Source organism: Hipposideros armiger, unplaced genomic scaffold (assembly GCF_001890085.2).
Source record: "Hipposideros armiger isolate ML-2016 unplaced genomic scaffold, ASM189008v1 scaffold_816, whole genome shotgun sequence".
Classification (NCBI taxonomy): Eukaryota; Metazoa; Chordata; class Mammalia; order Chiroptera; family Hipposideridae; genus Hipposideros; species Hipposideros armiger.
Genome location: NW_017732166.1, coordinates 146,859 through 159,337, shown reverse-complemented (window position 1 = coordinate 159,337; position 12,479 = coordinate 146,859). Strand labels below are relative to the sequence as shown.

Here is a 12,479-nt window from a genome sequence, read left to right as displayed (position 1 = left end):
AGTCAAGTGTACTCTATGGGTTAAGGCAGGCTGTGGAAAGAGGCGAGGATATTGGGGAGTATCAACAATTTTGCTTTCCGGTAATAGAACATCCAGACCCTAATAATCCGGGGCTGGTGCTTAGGGAACACGAGCCTATCCCTTTTAAGACACTTAAGGAACTCAAAGCCTTGACTGCCCAGTATGGGCCTACTGCTCCTTTTACTTTAGCATTACTTGAGACCATTTCTACAAACACATCCCTTACTCCAAAGGATTGGATAATGATAACTAAGGCTTCTCTAACTGGAGGGGATTATTTGCTCTGGAAAGCGGAGTTCGTTGACTAGTGCAAGCAGCAGACAGAGTGAAATGCTGCACACCAGATACCTGTCACAGCTGAAATGCTTAAGGGAGAAGGGAATTATACAGGCATAAATAATCAAGTAAGATATCCTCTGATAGCCTATCAACAGATTACTTTTTGTGCTACTAGGGCCTGGAGGACACGTCCTACCACAGGGGCAAAGACAGAGGAGCTGTCTAATGTAAGACAGGGCTTGGACGAGCCAAATCAGGACTTCGTCTCTCGGCTCCTGCAGCCATAGATTGGCTCATCAATGACCCAGGGGCCGCACAGCTTCTTGCCAAACAGTTAGCATTTGAGAATGCCAATTCTACTTGTAAATCTATAATACAGCCCTATAGAAAGAAAGCTAATGTTTCAGATTTTATTCTCCTTTGTGCAGATGTAGGGCAGTCTTATATTCAGGGCAATGCTCTTGCCATGGCACTACAAAAGGTTTTCAACCCAAAGCTGCAACAAAAGAGGGAGAGAAATCGTAAGGAGGGAGTATGCTATTCTTGTGGGCAGGCAGGCCATTTCGCTAGGGAGTGTCCTAATAAAAATCCCTAGGCGGAGTCTGGATGCTCACCTCAGATTTGCCCAGGTGCAGGTGTGGAAAACACTGGGTAAAAGATTGTAGGTCTCAATTTGATATCAATGGGCAACCGCTTTTGGGAAACGGCAAGAGGCCAGCCCCGGCCCTGCCAAATAATGGGGGCTTTAACCCTTGTGCCCCTGGTGCCAGTAGACAGCCAGCAATCACTTACAGCCCCATTGTCCAGGAACAACCCGTTCTACTATCCTGGTGACAGCCAATACGGCGCACTATACAACTATACCGTGCCACCCCAGGAAGCGCAGGACTGGACCTGAGTCCCTCCTCCACGTACATATTGACCTCGCAAATGGGTCCACAGGCCATCCCCACTGGAGTTTATGGCCCTCTGCCACCTAATACAGTGGGGCTTCTTCTTGGCCGGAGTAGCTGGACCATGAAAGGACTTCAAGTCTTCCCTGGAGTCATAGATTCTGAATATACAGGAGAAATAAAATATGGCCGGGGCTATTAGAGACGTCATTTAGGTCCTTGCCACAGATAGAATAGCACAAATAGTATTTATCCCCACTGTAACAACAGGTAGAACTGCCTCTCAGCAGGCGCAAGGGTCCCGAGGCTTCGGGTCCTCAGATGTATTTTGGGTCCAGAGAGTAGGGCAAGAACGACCCATTTTAAACCTAACTGTAGAAGGAAAAGCGTTCCAGGGTCTCATTGACACAGGTACTGATGTATCTGTAATTTCTAAACAGCATTGGTCATCGTCCTGGCCTGTACAGGAGGATTTAACTAGTCACCAGGGCATAGGGATGAAAACGGGACCTTGACAAAGTTCCAAAGTGTTAACTTGGAGAGACCTTAAAGGACACTCCAGAACGTTTACTCCATTCATCCTTGAGGGTCTCCCAGTTAACCTCTGTGGATCGGACATTTTAAGTCAAAAGTCATGATTTATAGTCCTAGTTCCTCAGCCACTAATATTATGTTCAATCAGGGATACATTCCAGGCCAGGGATTAGGCACCTCAGGACAGGGCAGACTTGAGCCTGTACAAACTATTCCTAAGACTGGCAGATCAGGACTAGGGTATCAAAATTTTCCCTAGGGGCCTTGGTATCTCCTGCAGCCCACTCCAAGTTATTTAAAATCAAATGGTTTCCAGAGATGCCAGTATGGGTTGACCAAGGCCCTTAACTCAGGAGAAACTTGTGGCTATGAAATTAGTCCGGGAACACCTTGCTGCTGTACACATAGAGCTGTCCACCAGCCCGTGGAATATGCCTATATTTGTTATTAAAAATAAATTTAAAAATTGGAGGCTGTTACAAGACCTGCGCGCTGTTAATGCCGTTATGGAAGTCATGGGGAGCTGCAGCCTGGGCTTCCTTCCCCCACAGCTATTCCAATAAATCACCATTTAATTATTATAGACTTAAAAGATTGCTTTTTTACTATCCCTCTCCATCCTGATGATAAAAAACATTTTGCATTTAGCGTTCCATCGCTAAACTTTAGGGAGCCCATGCAACGTTTCCAATGGAAGGTTCTTCCCCAGGGCATGGCCAATAGTCCTACAATTTGTCAGATGTTTGTTAGTCAAGCCATCATGCCCATACGGCAATTACACCCAGAGGCTTATATCATTCGTTATATGGATGATATTCTTATCTCACATGCTAACAAGGAGGTATTATATCAAATATATGGGAGCCTCAAATATAATCTTACTAAGGTAGGGCTAGTCATTGCCCCAGAAAAGGTTCAGGAAAACCCTCCATTCTCTTATTTAGGGACATTGATTACTCAGAGATTAATTAAACCACAAAAGGTACAGATTAAAATTAGCCACCTCAAAATACTTAATGATTTTCAGAGACTTCTAGGGGACAGTAACTGCATTAGGCCTTTTTTAAGATTAACTACTAGAGATTTACAACCACTATTTGATATCCTCCAGGGAGAGCCTAGTCCGACACCACCCCGCCCCCACGCCGAGTCTCACTCCAGAGGCAAAACTCACTTTGGCCAGAGTAGAACAGGCCATTCAACAGGCTCAGGTTACTCGAGTAAATCCATCCCAACCTGTATCTCATCATTTGTAATACAGACCCTATACCTACAGGGGTCATGTGGCAACCTGCTGGTCCGTTGGAGTGGCTACATTTAAAGAGCACTCCTTTTAAACATCTTCAGCCATATTATGAGTTAGCAGCTTTACTTATTACTAAGGGGAGATGAAGATGTCTCCAGCTCTTTGGAAAAGAGCCTCAGGCCATTATAGTTCCTTTTGATAGTGGTCAGCAATCTTAGTTATATGCAAACTCCACGGAGTGGCAAATAGCTTTAGCAAATTTTCCTGGTCAGCTTGGATGTCATTATCCTGCTAATAAACTCTTAGAGTTTGCAAAGCCTACATCGTTCATTTTCCTCTCAGTGTTACAAACTCAGCCCATTCCAGGAGCAGTTACAATTTTCACAGATGGCTCCAGCAATGGCAGGACAGCCGTCCACACCCCTACTCAGACCTTAACCAAGGTCACAAGGTATAGCTCAGCTCAACGGGTGGAGCTATCTGCAGTTACCTGGCTTTACATATGTTTTCACACCAGCCACTAAACCTCTATACAGATAGTCATTATGTCTTTGGTGTCTGCAAGGTTATAGAGACAGCTCATATTAGCTCAGCCACCACTGAGGAGTTGTTCCATATGTTCCATCAACTAAAACAGACCAACAGACCATTCTTGCTAGGTGGCAGCCACTGTATATTGGTCATATTAGAGCACACTCTGACCTTCCAGGACCTTTGTCTACAGGCAATGCTGCTGCAGACGTGGCTACTCAATCGCTAGATCTCTCAGTCCAGACCTTTTTTGCCACACCTATGAGCCCTGTGGAGAAGGCCATACAGTCTCATACTCTCCACCACCAAAATGCTCAGTCACTAAGACACCGACACCAGTTCAAGATCACTTGAGAACAGGCTAGACAGATAAAAAGTGTAACAACTGTACAACTTTGCTTCCTGAACCACATTTGGGAGTTAACCCCCATGGGTTACTTCCAAATCACATCTGGCAAATGGATGTTACTCATATTCCTAGTATTAAAAATACTCCTTATGTTCATACCACTATTGACACTAAATCTGGGTTTTTATTTGCCACAGCACATTCTGGTGAGGCAACAAAATATATCATCAGTCACTGTTTCCAGGCATTTGCCATTATGGGCATCCCAAAAGTCATAAAGACTGATAATAGGCCTGGATATACTAGCAAGACCTTTCAAAATTTTTGCTTAACTTTTCAGATCCAACACCTCACAGGTATCCCATATAACTCACAGGGTCAAGGAATTATTGAGCATGCTCATTGCTCACTCAAAAATCAATTATTAAAACAAAAGGGGGGAGATTATGGGAACTCAGTACACAACCAACTAAACCATGCACTTTTCACTTTAAATTTTTTACAAATGGATGCTCAAGGTCACTCTGCAGCAGACTGTTTTTGGAATCCCAGTCCTGCTGCGGAGGCTCTCGTCCACTGGAAAGACCCCCTCACAGGTAGTTGGCAAGGACCAGATCCAGTCCTGGTGTGGGGGAGAGGACATGTTTGTGTTTTTCCTAGGACAGTAGACGTTCCTCGGTGGCTCCTGGAATGCCTAGTCAAACAACATCATAGGGACACCAGAGAGCCAAGAGTCCCAGAAGCCGAGGAAAAGATCAGCCCGGACCTGGGATCAGGTAAAGCCTACTAAACTCCTGATTACAACACTGGTTATTCTGTTATGGCAGGTAAGTATAACACAGGGGGACACGTATTGGACATACTATCCCAACCCACCAACAGTCATTCCCACAACCTGGAATGAGACTACCCTTAAGATGTGGTCAACACTTCATACCCTTTAGAGGGAGAAGTAAAAAAACATACAGCCTCAACAGGCTGCTTTGAATTATACTGGTTTAACCCATAACCCTCCACTTTGTGCCTCCCACATGCTAGTACCAGGGTGCCTCCTACTAGGCATGGTTATATACACTGATAAGACTAAAGACAACCAACGTCACAGATCCCCTACTGGGGCCCTGATGCAGAAATACCATACAGTAGTGTCCTTTACAGGCCTGAGCAAGGGATTCAGCTGGGGGAATGTCTCATCCCCGCCACTTCCATCCTGTAACAACATTGTCCCAGATACACACAAAAGTATACAATGGAGGGATTGTCGACAGCCCACCGTTACCAGACATTAATTACACAATACTCCTTTTTACATCTATGATTGGTCTGTTAAATATACGGACATAAGTGTCTCATTCCCAGGACATTTTGCTGCTCCTGTTCTTATCATAAGCTCCAATGTCATACAAAGGGAAATTTGGAGATTGTGGGTAGCCTCAGATTATATAAATCTTTCTAAGTTTGACTTTGCCTATCCACAAGAAAATACAAAATCATATGCCATCACGGCCTGTGTACAGGCCCTGGAAGTATTATTGGTTGGAAACTTCCAAATCACTATATCTAAATCTATCTATAACATTTCTTGTCAAAATTGCCATTACACCAATTGTATTGGTCCACAAGACAAAGGGCAAGGGATTCTAATCCTATGCCAGCCACCTTATATTGTAATTCCCACCATTATTGAGGGTTCCTGGTATGATGACCCATGGATACAAGCCCTCGAGGAAATAAAGGTTTAAGCCAAAAATGATGGGTAGTCGGACTCATCATAACAGGCCTTGCAGCAGTTATTTCTATCATAGCCGTGGCAATCACAGCTGCTGCATCTCTAACCAATTCTATCAAAACAGCAGATTATGTTGAACAGCTTGTTCAAAATGCTTCTTAAGCGCTCCACACTCAAGAAAATATAGATACAAAAATTGAGCTCCACCTTAGTGCATTAGAGGACGCTGTTCTTCAGATAGGTAATGAGGTTGAGGCCATATGCTGCTATCTTTCCCTCCGATGTCATGCTAAGTATCGAGGGATTTGCGTCACTCGTTATAAGTATAACGATACTCAGTGGAATTGGAAGGCCATTTCTGATCACCTCCGGGGCATTTGGCATAGTACAAATCTTACCATTGACCTCGACCTGCTTCACAAAAAGATTACTACTATGCAGGATAATAAATGATATTACTAACCCAAAAGATCTAGCTGAAGATACAATTAACACATTTAACAAGTTCAAATCAATTTCTATTGTTCAGATTATTGCCTGGACTTTAGTAAGGATTGTGGTTCTCTGGCTTCTAATATTGTGTTTTGTTTCAGTTCGCCAAGCAGTTTTGAAATCTCACCTTCAGGCAATCAGCCTAGAGGCTCATCGCACATGACTCGTGATAGAGATTAAATATCCCTGTCCACAGCATTGTTAGTTCTCTGTACGGCCCCGCTGCTCACCCGCTAACAAAGTTCTTTTGTGTCAGATGCTCATGCTCCATTTCCACCCCCAGGTTTGGCTCTGTGAGGCTTGGCCCACAGAACAGCTGGTTAGCCAAAGATGGGTAAGAGCCCTGGGAGAGGGACGACCCCAGCCAGGCACCGTTGTAGAGGGCCAGCTATAAGATGGCTGGTTAGTCAATGACGGGTAAGATCCCCAGGAAGGAAACAACCTAAGACAGGCTCCAGTCGTAAGATGGGTGGTTAGCCCATGATGGGTAAGATTCAATTCTTTGAGGAGGACAACCCAAGGCAGACAGCTGTAGCGAAGCCAACCACAGCCTCAGTAAATCAGAGGTTTGCCTTTAAGTAATAAATAAAAAAGGGGGAGATGTAGGGAGCCGGAGGTCTGCAGTAAGGGTTAAGCCTGAGAGCTGGAGGTCTGCAGTAAGGGTTAAGCCTGAAAGCTGGCAGGCTGACAGGCTCTCAGGCCCGGGTGAGCAGCGTGGGAAGGTTGGCCGCTGAGGAGAAAACAGTCAACGGCCTTGAAAGCTACAGAGTGGAAGGCCCTCCTGTTAACAGTTTCTGCTTGCTATACTTTGTTTTGTCTCACTTCAGAAAGATTGCCTCCAAGGAATTTGTTCCCTGAGAGGNCTTTAAGTAATAAATAAAAAAGGGGGAGATGTAGGGAGCCGGAGGTCTGCAGTAAGGGTTAAGCCTGAGAGCTGGAGGTCTGCAGTAAGGGTTAAGCCTGAAAGCTGGCAGGCTGACAGGCTCTCAGGCCCGGGTGAGCAGCGTGGGAAGGTTGGCCGCTGAGGAGAAAACAGTCAACGGCCTTGAAAGCTACAGAGTGGAAGGCCCTCCTGTTAACAGTTTCTGCTTGCTATACTTTGTTTTGTCTCACTTCAGAAAGATTGCCTCCAAGGAATTTGTTCCCTGAGAGGAGGTGGCTACTCCCTCAAGGTCCCCAAAACCCCCTACCCTAGGAAAGTTACTTAAGCTATAAAAACTGTATACAAATAATAAATGAGGCCACTCTCTGCCATCAGCATTGGGTGGACCTTCTGCCCCGAGCTTTCGTCTCTAGTCTCTTTCTTTTTCAGTCTCCTACCCCGTCCTCTCAGGTACCCTTTTGGTGGGTTCCTGGCTGATGAGTCAGGAATGCTTGGTTGGTGCGCGGGTCGCATCACTCTTTGGTAAAGTACTCCATTGCTTTTATTTCTGAGTATGTTGAATTGCCTATCTGAGTTTTCTTGTATCTCGTTGAGTTTTTTCCGACTGCAATCATAAATTTTTTGTCATTTAAACTACACAGTAACATGTCTTTAAGTTATTTTCTGGAGACATTTCAGTTTTGTTCTGAATTCCCTTGTTATTTTGGTTATTTATTCTGCTTGCCTGTGTATTTGTGGAAATGAAAGCTGCTATTGTACAGAATTTTAGTTAATAAGTAGAAGCCTTTCTTGGGTTTTACAGTAGATGGCAGTTAAGTGCAAGTTTTTAGCTTCTTTTACACTTTTAGGGCTTTGGAATCTCTTTGGGGCGGTGTTGCCTGGGCTGTGTTGCTTGGGCTGTAGAAAGTATGTGGTGTTCCCTCCATGACTTAATTGCCTGTTTCAGGGCACCACTCCTGTGGATTTGAAGGGACAGGCTATGAGTTGCCCATGTACTCCTGTTGCTGCCCTTCTATAACTAGAAGTGGCTGCAGGGCTGCTCCAAGTTGACCCAGCTGCTTCTAGTAAGCTGTAGCTGCAATAGGTGGAGGATGGGTGGGCAAGGGTTGGGGGTGGGTAGCAAGTTCAAGTGTCTGACGTTCTGTTCTTCCTTATGGGTTTAGCTGCAATGAGTGCAGACTACTTAGGTGGGAAAGTTGTTTTTGTTTTTTTCTCCCACCTGTTTGCAATCTGCCTAGAGAGGATCTTGCTGCTTGGTAGGCCACAGCAGGATGGGATGGGCAGATTCCCTGTTTGTGGACTCCTTTGTTCAATGCTGGTGGGCTTTGGAGCTTTGTGATCTTTTGCGTTGTTTCTCTGCCCCTGACTCTGGGCCCAATGTCAGTGTTTGCCAGCCACCCAGGCCTGATTGCTGTTTCTGTCTCTTTGGAGAGCTGCACCCTAGCCCTTCACTGCTATCATGTCCACTGGGGCTGTGGTGAATGCTGGGATGCCTGTGGCTTCTGTCTGCGTCCTTGTCCCTCCCCATCTAGTCTCTGCTGTTTGCTCAGATACTCCTACCTTCAGATGTCTCTGTGCGATGTCTCAAATGTGTTTGTGTGTTGAGCAGGGAATCTGTTGTTGAATTATAGCTGTCCAACTTGTAACTTCAAGGAGAGAGACTTGAATGTCCTCTCGTTCCTCTATGCTGCTGATGTCCTTGACTACCTCTTTAATTTTGAAATACTCTTTTATACCTTTAGAAATTTCTTGTTAACCTGATTCATTTTCTATTTCTGTACTCATGCCTTCTCTTGTGCCTTTTTTAAATTATTGTCAGATGTTCACATTTTTCAAGAATTATTCCATTGGCTTCTTTCTCTTCTCCTAGCCTTTTTGTTGTTGTTGTTGTTATTCCTGTCAGTCTTATCTATTCACATGGCTTCCACTATCATGTTTATAGTCTTCCTCCAAACCTCTTTCGCTAACATGGACCACTTCCCTAACCTCCAGTCCCCCATTTGTAACTATCTAAAAATGTCACTTCATTCTGTTACTGCTTTAATCTGAACACATTCAACCTTGAGATAATTATATATTTTCATTATTGCTTTGCAAGTAGACACATCTTCATTTAAATCTTGATACTGTTATCTACTAAATGAGTAATTTGTGCAAGATATTTCCTGCCCCTGCTCCTTTATTTTCCTCACCTCTAAATTAAGGTTAATAATTCCACCCTTAGGGTTGTGGTGATGATTAAATTAAATGCAAAAGTACATGGTCGGTGCTCAGTAGTACTAATTTCTTTTTGTTTTTGTTTCCTGCAAAATATTAATATTTTCTCAGTTTACTATGCCCGCTTGTTGCCCTAATTTTACATATTTTATTATTCAGGGCCAAGTTCAAATGTCAATTTTTCCAAAATGCTAGTGATATAACTCAGGTACCATATCTGCAATTACAGACTTAAATTTTCTTAGTAATTTTCTTTCCAATGGCATTTTCTATCCTCATTTTATAGCCTATGTAATAACTCCTTCTAGACTATGATATATACATAAAAATGGAATTTATATCTGATCTATTTTTGCATCATCCATAGGGACTAAATGGTTCTCACATGTAACTATATACATATATCTATATATTTATATCTATACCTATATTCATGAATATGTATGTGTATGTATATGTATGTGTGAGTATATGTGTGTGTATATATATGTACATGTATATATGTATATTTGTACATGTATATATCCTTTGTCCTCTGGCTTTCTCTTCAATATAGCAAAGGTATATGAGATCTGACAATTAAGTTTGCAAACTTGTTACAACGATGTTGCTAACCTTTTTTTTATATCAGAGGGATTACTCATTATGAATTTGTACAAACTGGACAGTTAACCAAGTTTACTATTTGCAAGTGCTGAAAAGGCTGCATGAAAAGCTTAGACAACCTAAGCTTTTCACCAACAATTCATGGCTCTTGCATCACAACAATGCACCAGTTCACATGGCACTGTCTGTGAGGGAGTTTTTAACCAGTAAACAAATAACTGTATTGGAACACCCTCCCTTTTCACCTGATCTGGCCCCCAGTGACTTTTTTCTTTACCTGAATATCAAGGAAATGTGAAAGGAAGACATTTTGATGACATTCAGGATATCAAGGGTAGTACAACAACAACTCTGATGGCCATTCCAGAAAAAGAGTTCCAAAATTGCTTAAAAGGGTGGACTAAGTGCTGGTTGTTGGTGCATAGCTTCCCAAGGGGAGTACTTTGAAGGTGACCATAGTGAGATTCAGCAATGAGGTATGTACAGTAGCACTTTTTCTAGGATGAGTTTGCAAATTTAATTGCCCAACCTCGTACATACAAAGAATGAAATAGGCTTTTCTCTCTTTTAAATCTTAGTTTTGATTACATAAAATACTTTTAACACAAGCCATCTGATTATAAAATATCTTCAAAAGTTAAATTACAACAAATTTTTTTATGCTCAAATGATTCACTTGACTGAACACTTGACTGAAATAAGTGTTGTGAACACTTGACTGAAATAAGGCTCAAATGAACTACAAAAAAAGTGAATGACACATGGTTTGCGATAAACTGTGTCTGTACAATGGACTTTCTTATTCTTGTGAGTTTCATTCATATACCTTGTTTATATTTTAGATTAAAAGTTCTAGATATTTGAGTATAAATCATAACCAGGTAGCCAGCATTCCTAGAGACCTTTGGTTCCTTGAGGATCTTTCTGAACTTCAGCTTATCTATAATTGGCTCATTTGCATATCTGAAGAGATTAAGTTCTTTTTTTAAAAAATAAGAGGGTTTTTTTTTGTTTGTTTTTAAAGATTTTTATTGGGGAATTGGGAACAGTGCTGGGGGATTGGGGAAGGGGAACAGACAAGTTGCTGTCGTTTTGTTCTTCGATCTAGTTGTGGGAGATTAAGTTCTTGAAGATGCTCCAGAAACTTCTGGTCAGGAACAACATTGATGTTCTGCTGGAGGTAAGCTAAACATGGAAGCAAATGTTCTTTTGTTGAAGAACTTGTTACAACATGATTGGGAGGGGTTATCAAATAGATTTGGGCATCTGAGTACAAACCATTATTTGCTTTCCCTCTGATTAGATGTAGTGAGTTCCAAATTTCCTATGACAAAGGAAGGTTATAATTGGATGATTTCACATAACTAGGGCTGCCAGATTTGGTAAATAACAAAACAGGATGCTCATTTAAATTTGAATTTCATAGAAGCAATGAACAATTTTTTAGTAGAAGTATGTGCCATCTACAGTATTTCCCCTTGTATAAGACACACCCCTTTTCAAAAAATCTGGGGTCTAAAAACTGGGTATGTGTTATACAGTGGTTGTAGATTTTTTAACTTGCATTTCCTGCTTTTTCGCGCTTGTTGTCTTTGTGCTCATTGTTCGCACTTGTTACCGGTATATTACAGTAGGTTACCTTTTGCCACGTTCGGCCTAGAAATGGCTCAGAAAAGATTTTCGTACAGTGCTGAATTCAAGTTAAAAGTGATCCAGTTTGCAAAAGTGAATGGAAATTGTGCTGCTGAATGTTCAGTTTGGTCCTCCTCCAACTGAGAAAACAATCCGAGACTGGCTATGGGAAGAAGAAACCCTGCTGAAAAACCTTCACAGCAGAAGGAGGCCATGAGAGGCAAGTCAGCAAAATGGCCAGATTTAGAGAGGGAATTGAAGATATGGATTGAAGAGCAAGGGGCAATTGGAATTCCTGTGTCCACAAAGATGGTTCAGCATGAGGCAAGAATTGCTGATGAAAAAGAAGTTACTGATTTCAAAGGAGGACACAATTGGTGCTTCAGGTTCATGAAACTGAATGGATTAAGCATGCTTACATGTACCAGACTTGCCCAAAAGATGCCTGAAAGCTACGAGCAGAAGGTCCTTGAATTTTATCATTTTGTTATTCAATGTCGGAAGACACATCAATTTGAGTTGGGACAGATTGCAAATCTGGACAAAGTCCCCCTTCAATTTGATGTCCCATGTAACAGAACTGTTGATAAGAAGGGGCTGAAAACTGTAACTGTGAAGACAAGTGGACATGAAAAGAGCCTTTATACAGTTGTTCTAGCTTGTTGTGCCGATGGAACCAAGCTGCCTTCTATGCTGATTTTCAAACGCAAAACAATGCCAAAAGAAGACATTCCTCGAGGAGTGATTGTCCACATTCATGACAAGGGTTGGATGGATCAGAATGGGATGAAGATCTGGTTTGAGAAAGTTTGGAGCAGTAGACCAGGTGGGCTCTTACACAAACCTGCCCTATTGGTGCTTGATCAGTTCAGGGCACACATACCAAAAACCACAAATAATATTGCTGCAGAGCAAAAAACAAAACTTGCCGTCATACCTGGAGGCTTGACATCCCAGCTCCAACCACTTGGTGTCAGCATTAACAAACCCTTCAAAGCTGCCATGAGAGACGAATGGAACCAATGGATGAAATCTTCTGGGGACAATTTGACACCAGCAGGAAGAGT

General features: G+C 42.6%; 1 protein-coding gene across 1 annotated transcript in view; it reads left to right on the top strand.

Annotated features, from left to right (window-relative positions):
• Positions 1-6,557: 6,557 nt before the first annotated feature.
• The window catches only part of LRRC69 (leucine rich repeat containing 69), a 109,747-nt gene continuing 103,825 nt past the window's right edge, over positions 6,558-12,479 (top strand). Inside the window, 3 exon segments of the mRNA XM_019628911.1 lie at positions 6,558-6,629; positions 10,623-10,747; positions 10,894-10,960. Coding sequence (XP_019484456.1) covers positions 6,558-6,629; positions 10,623-10,747; positions 10,894-10,960 — 264 coding nt within the window.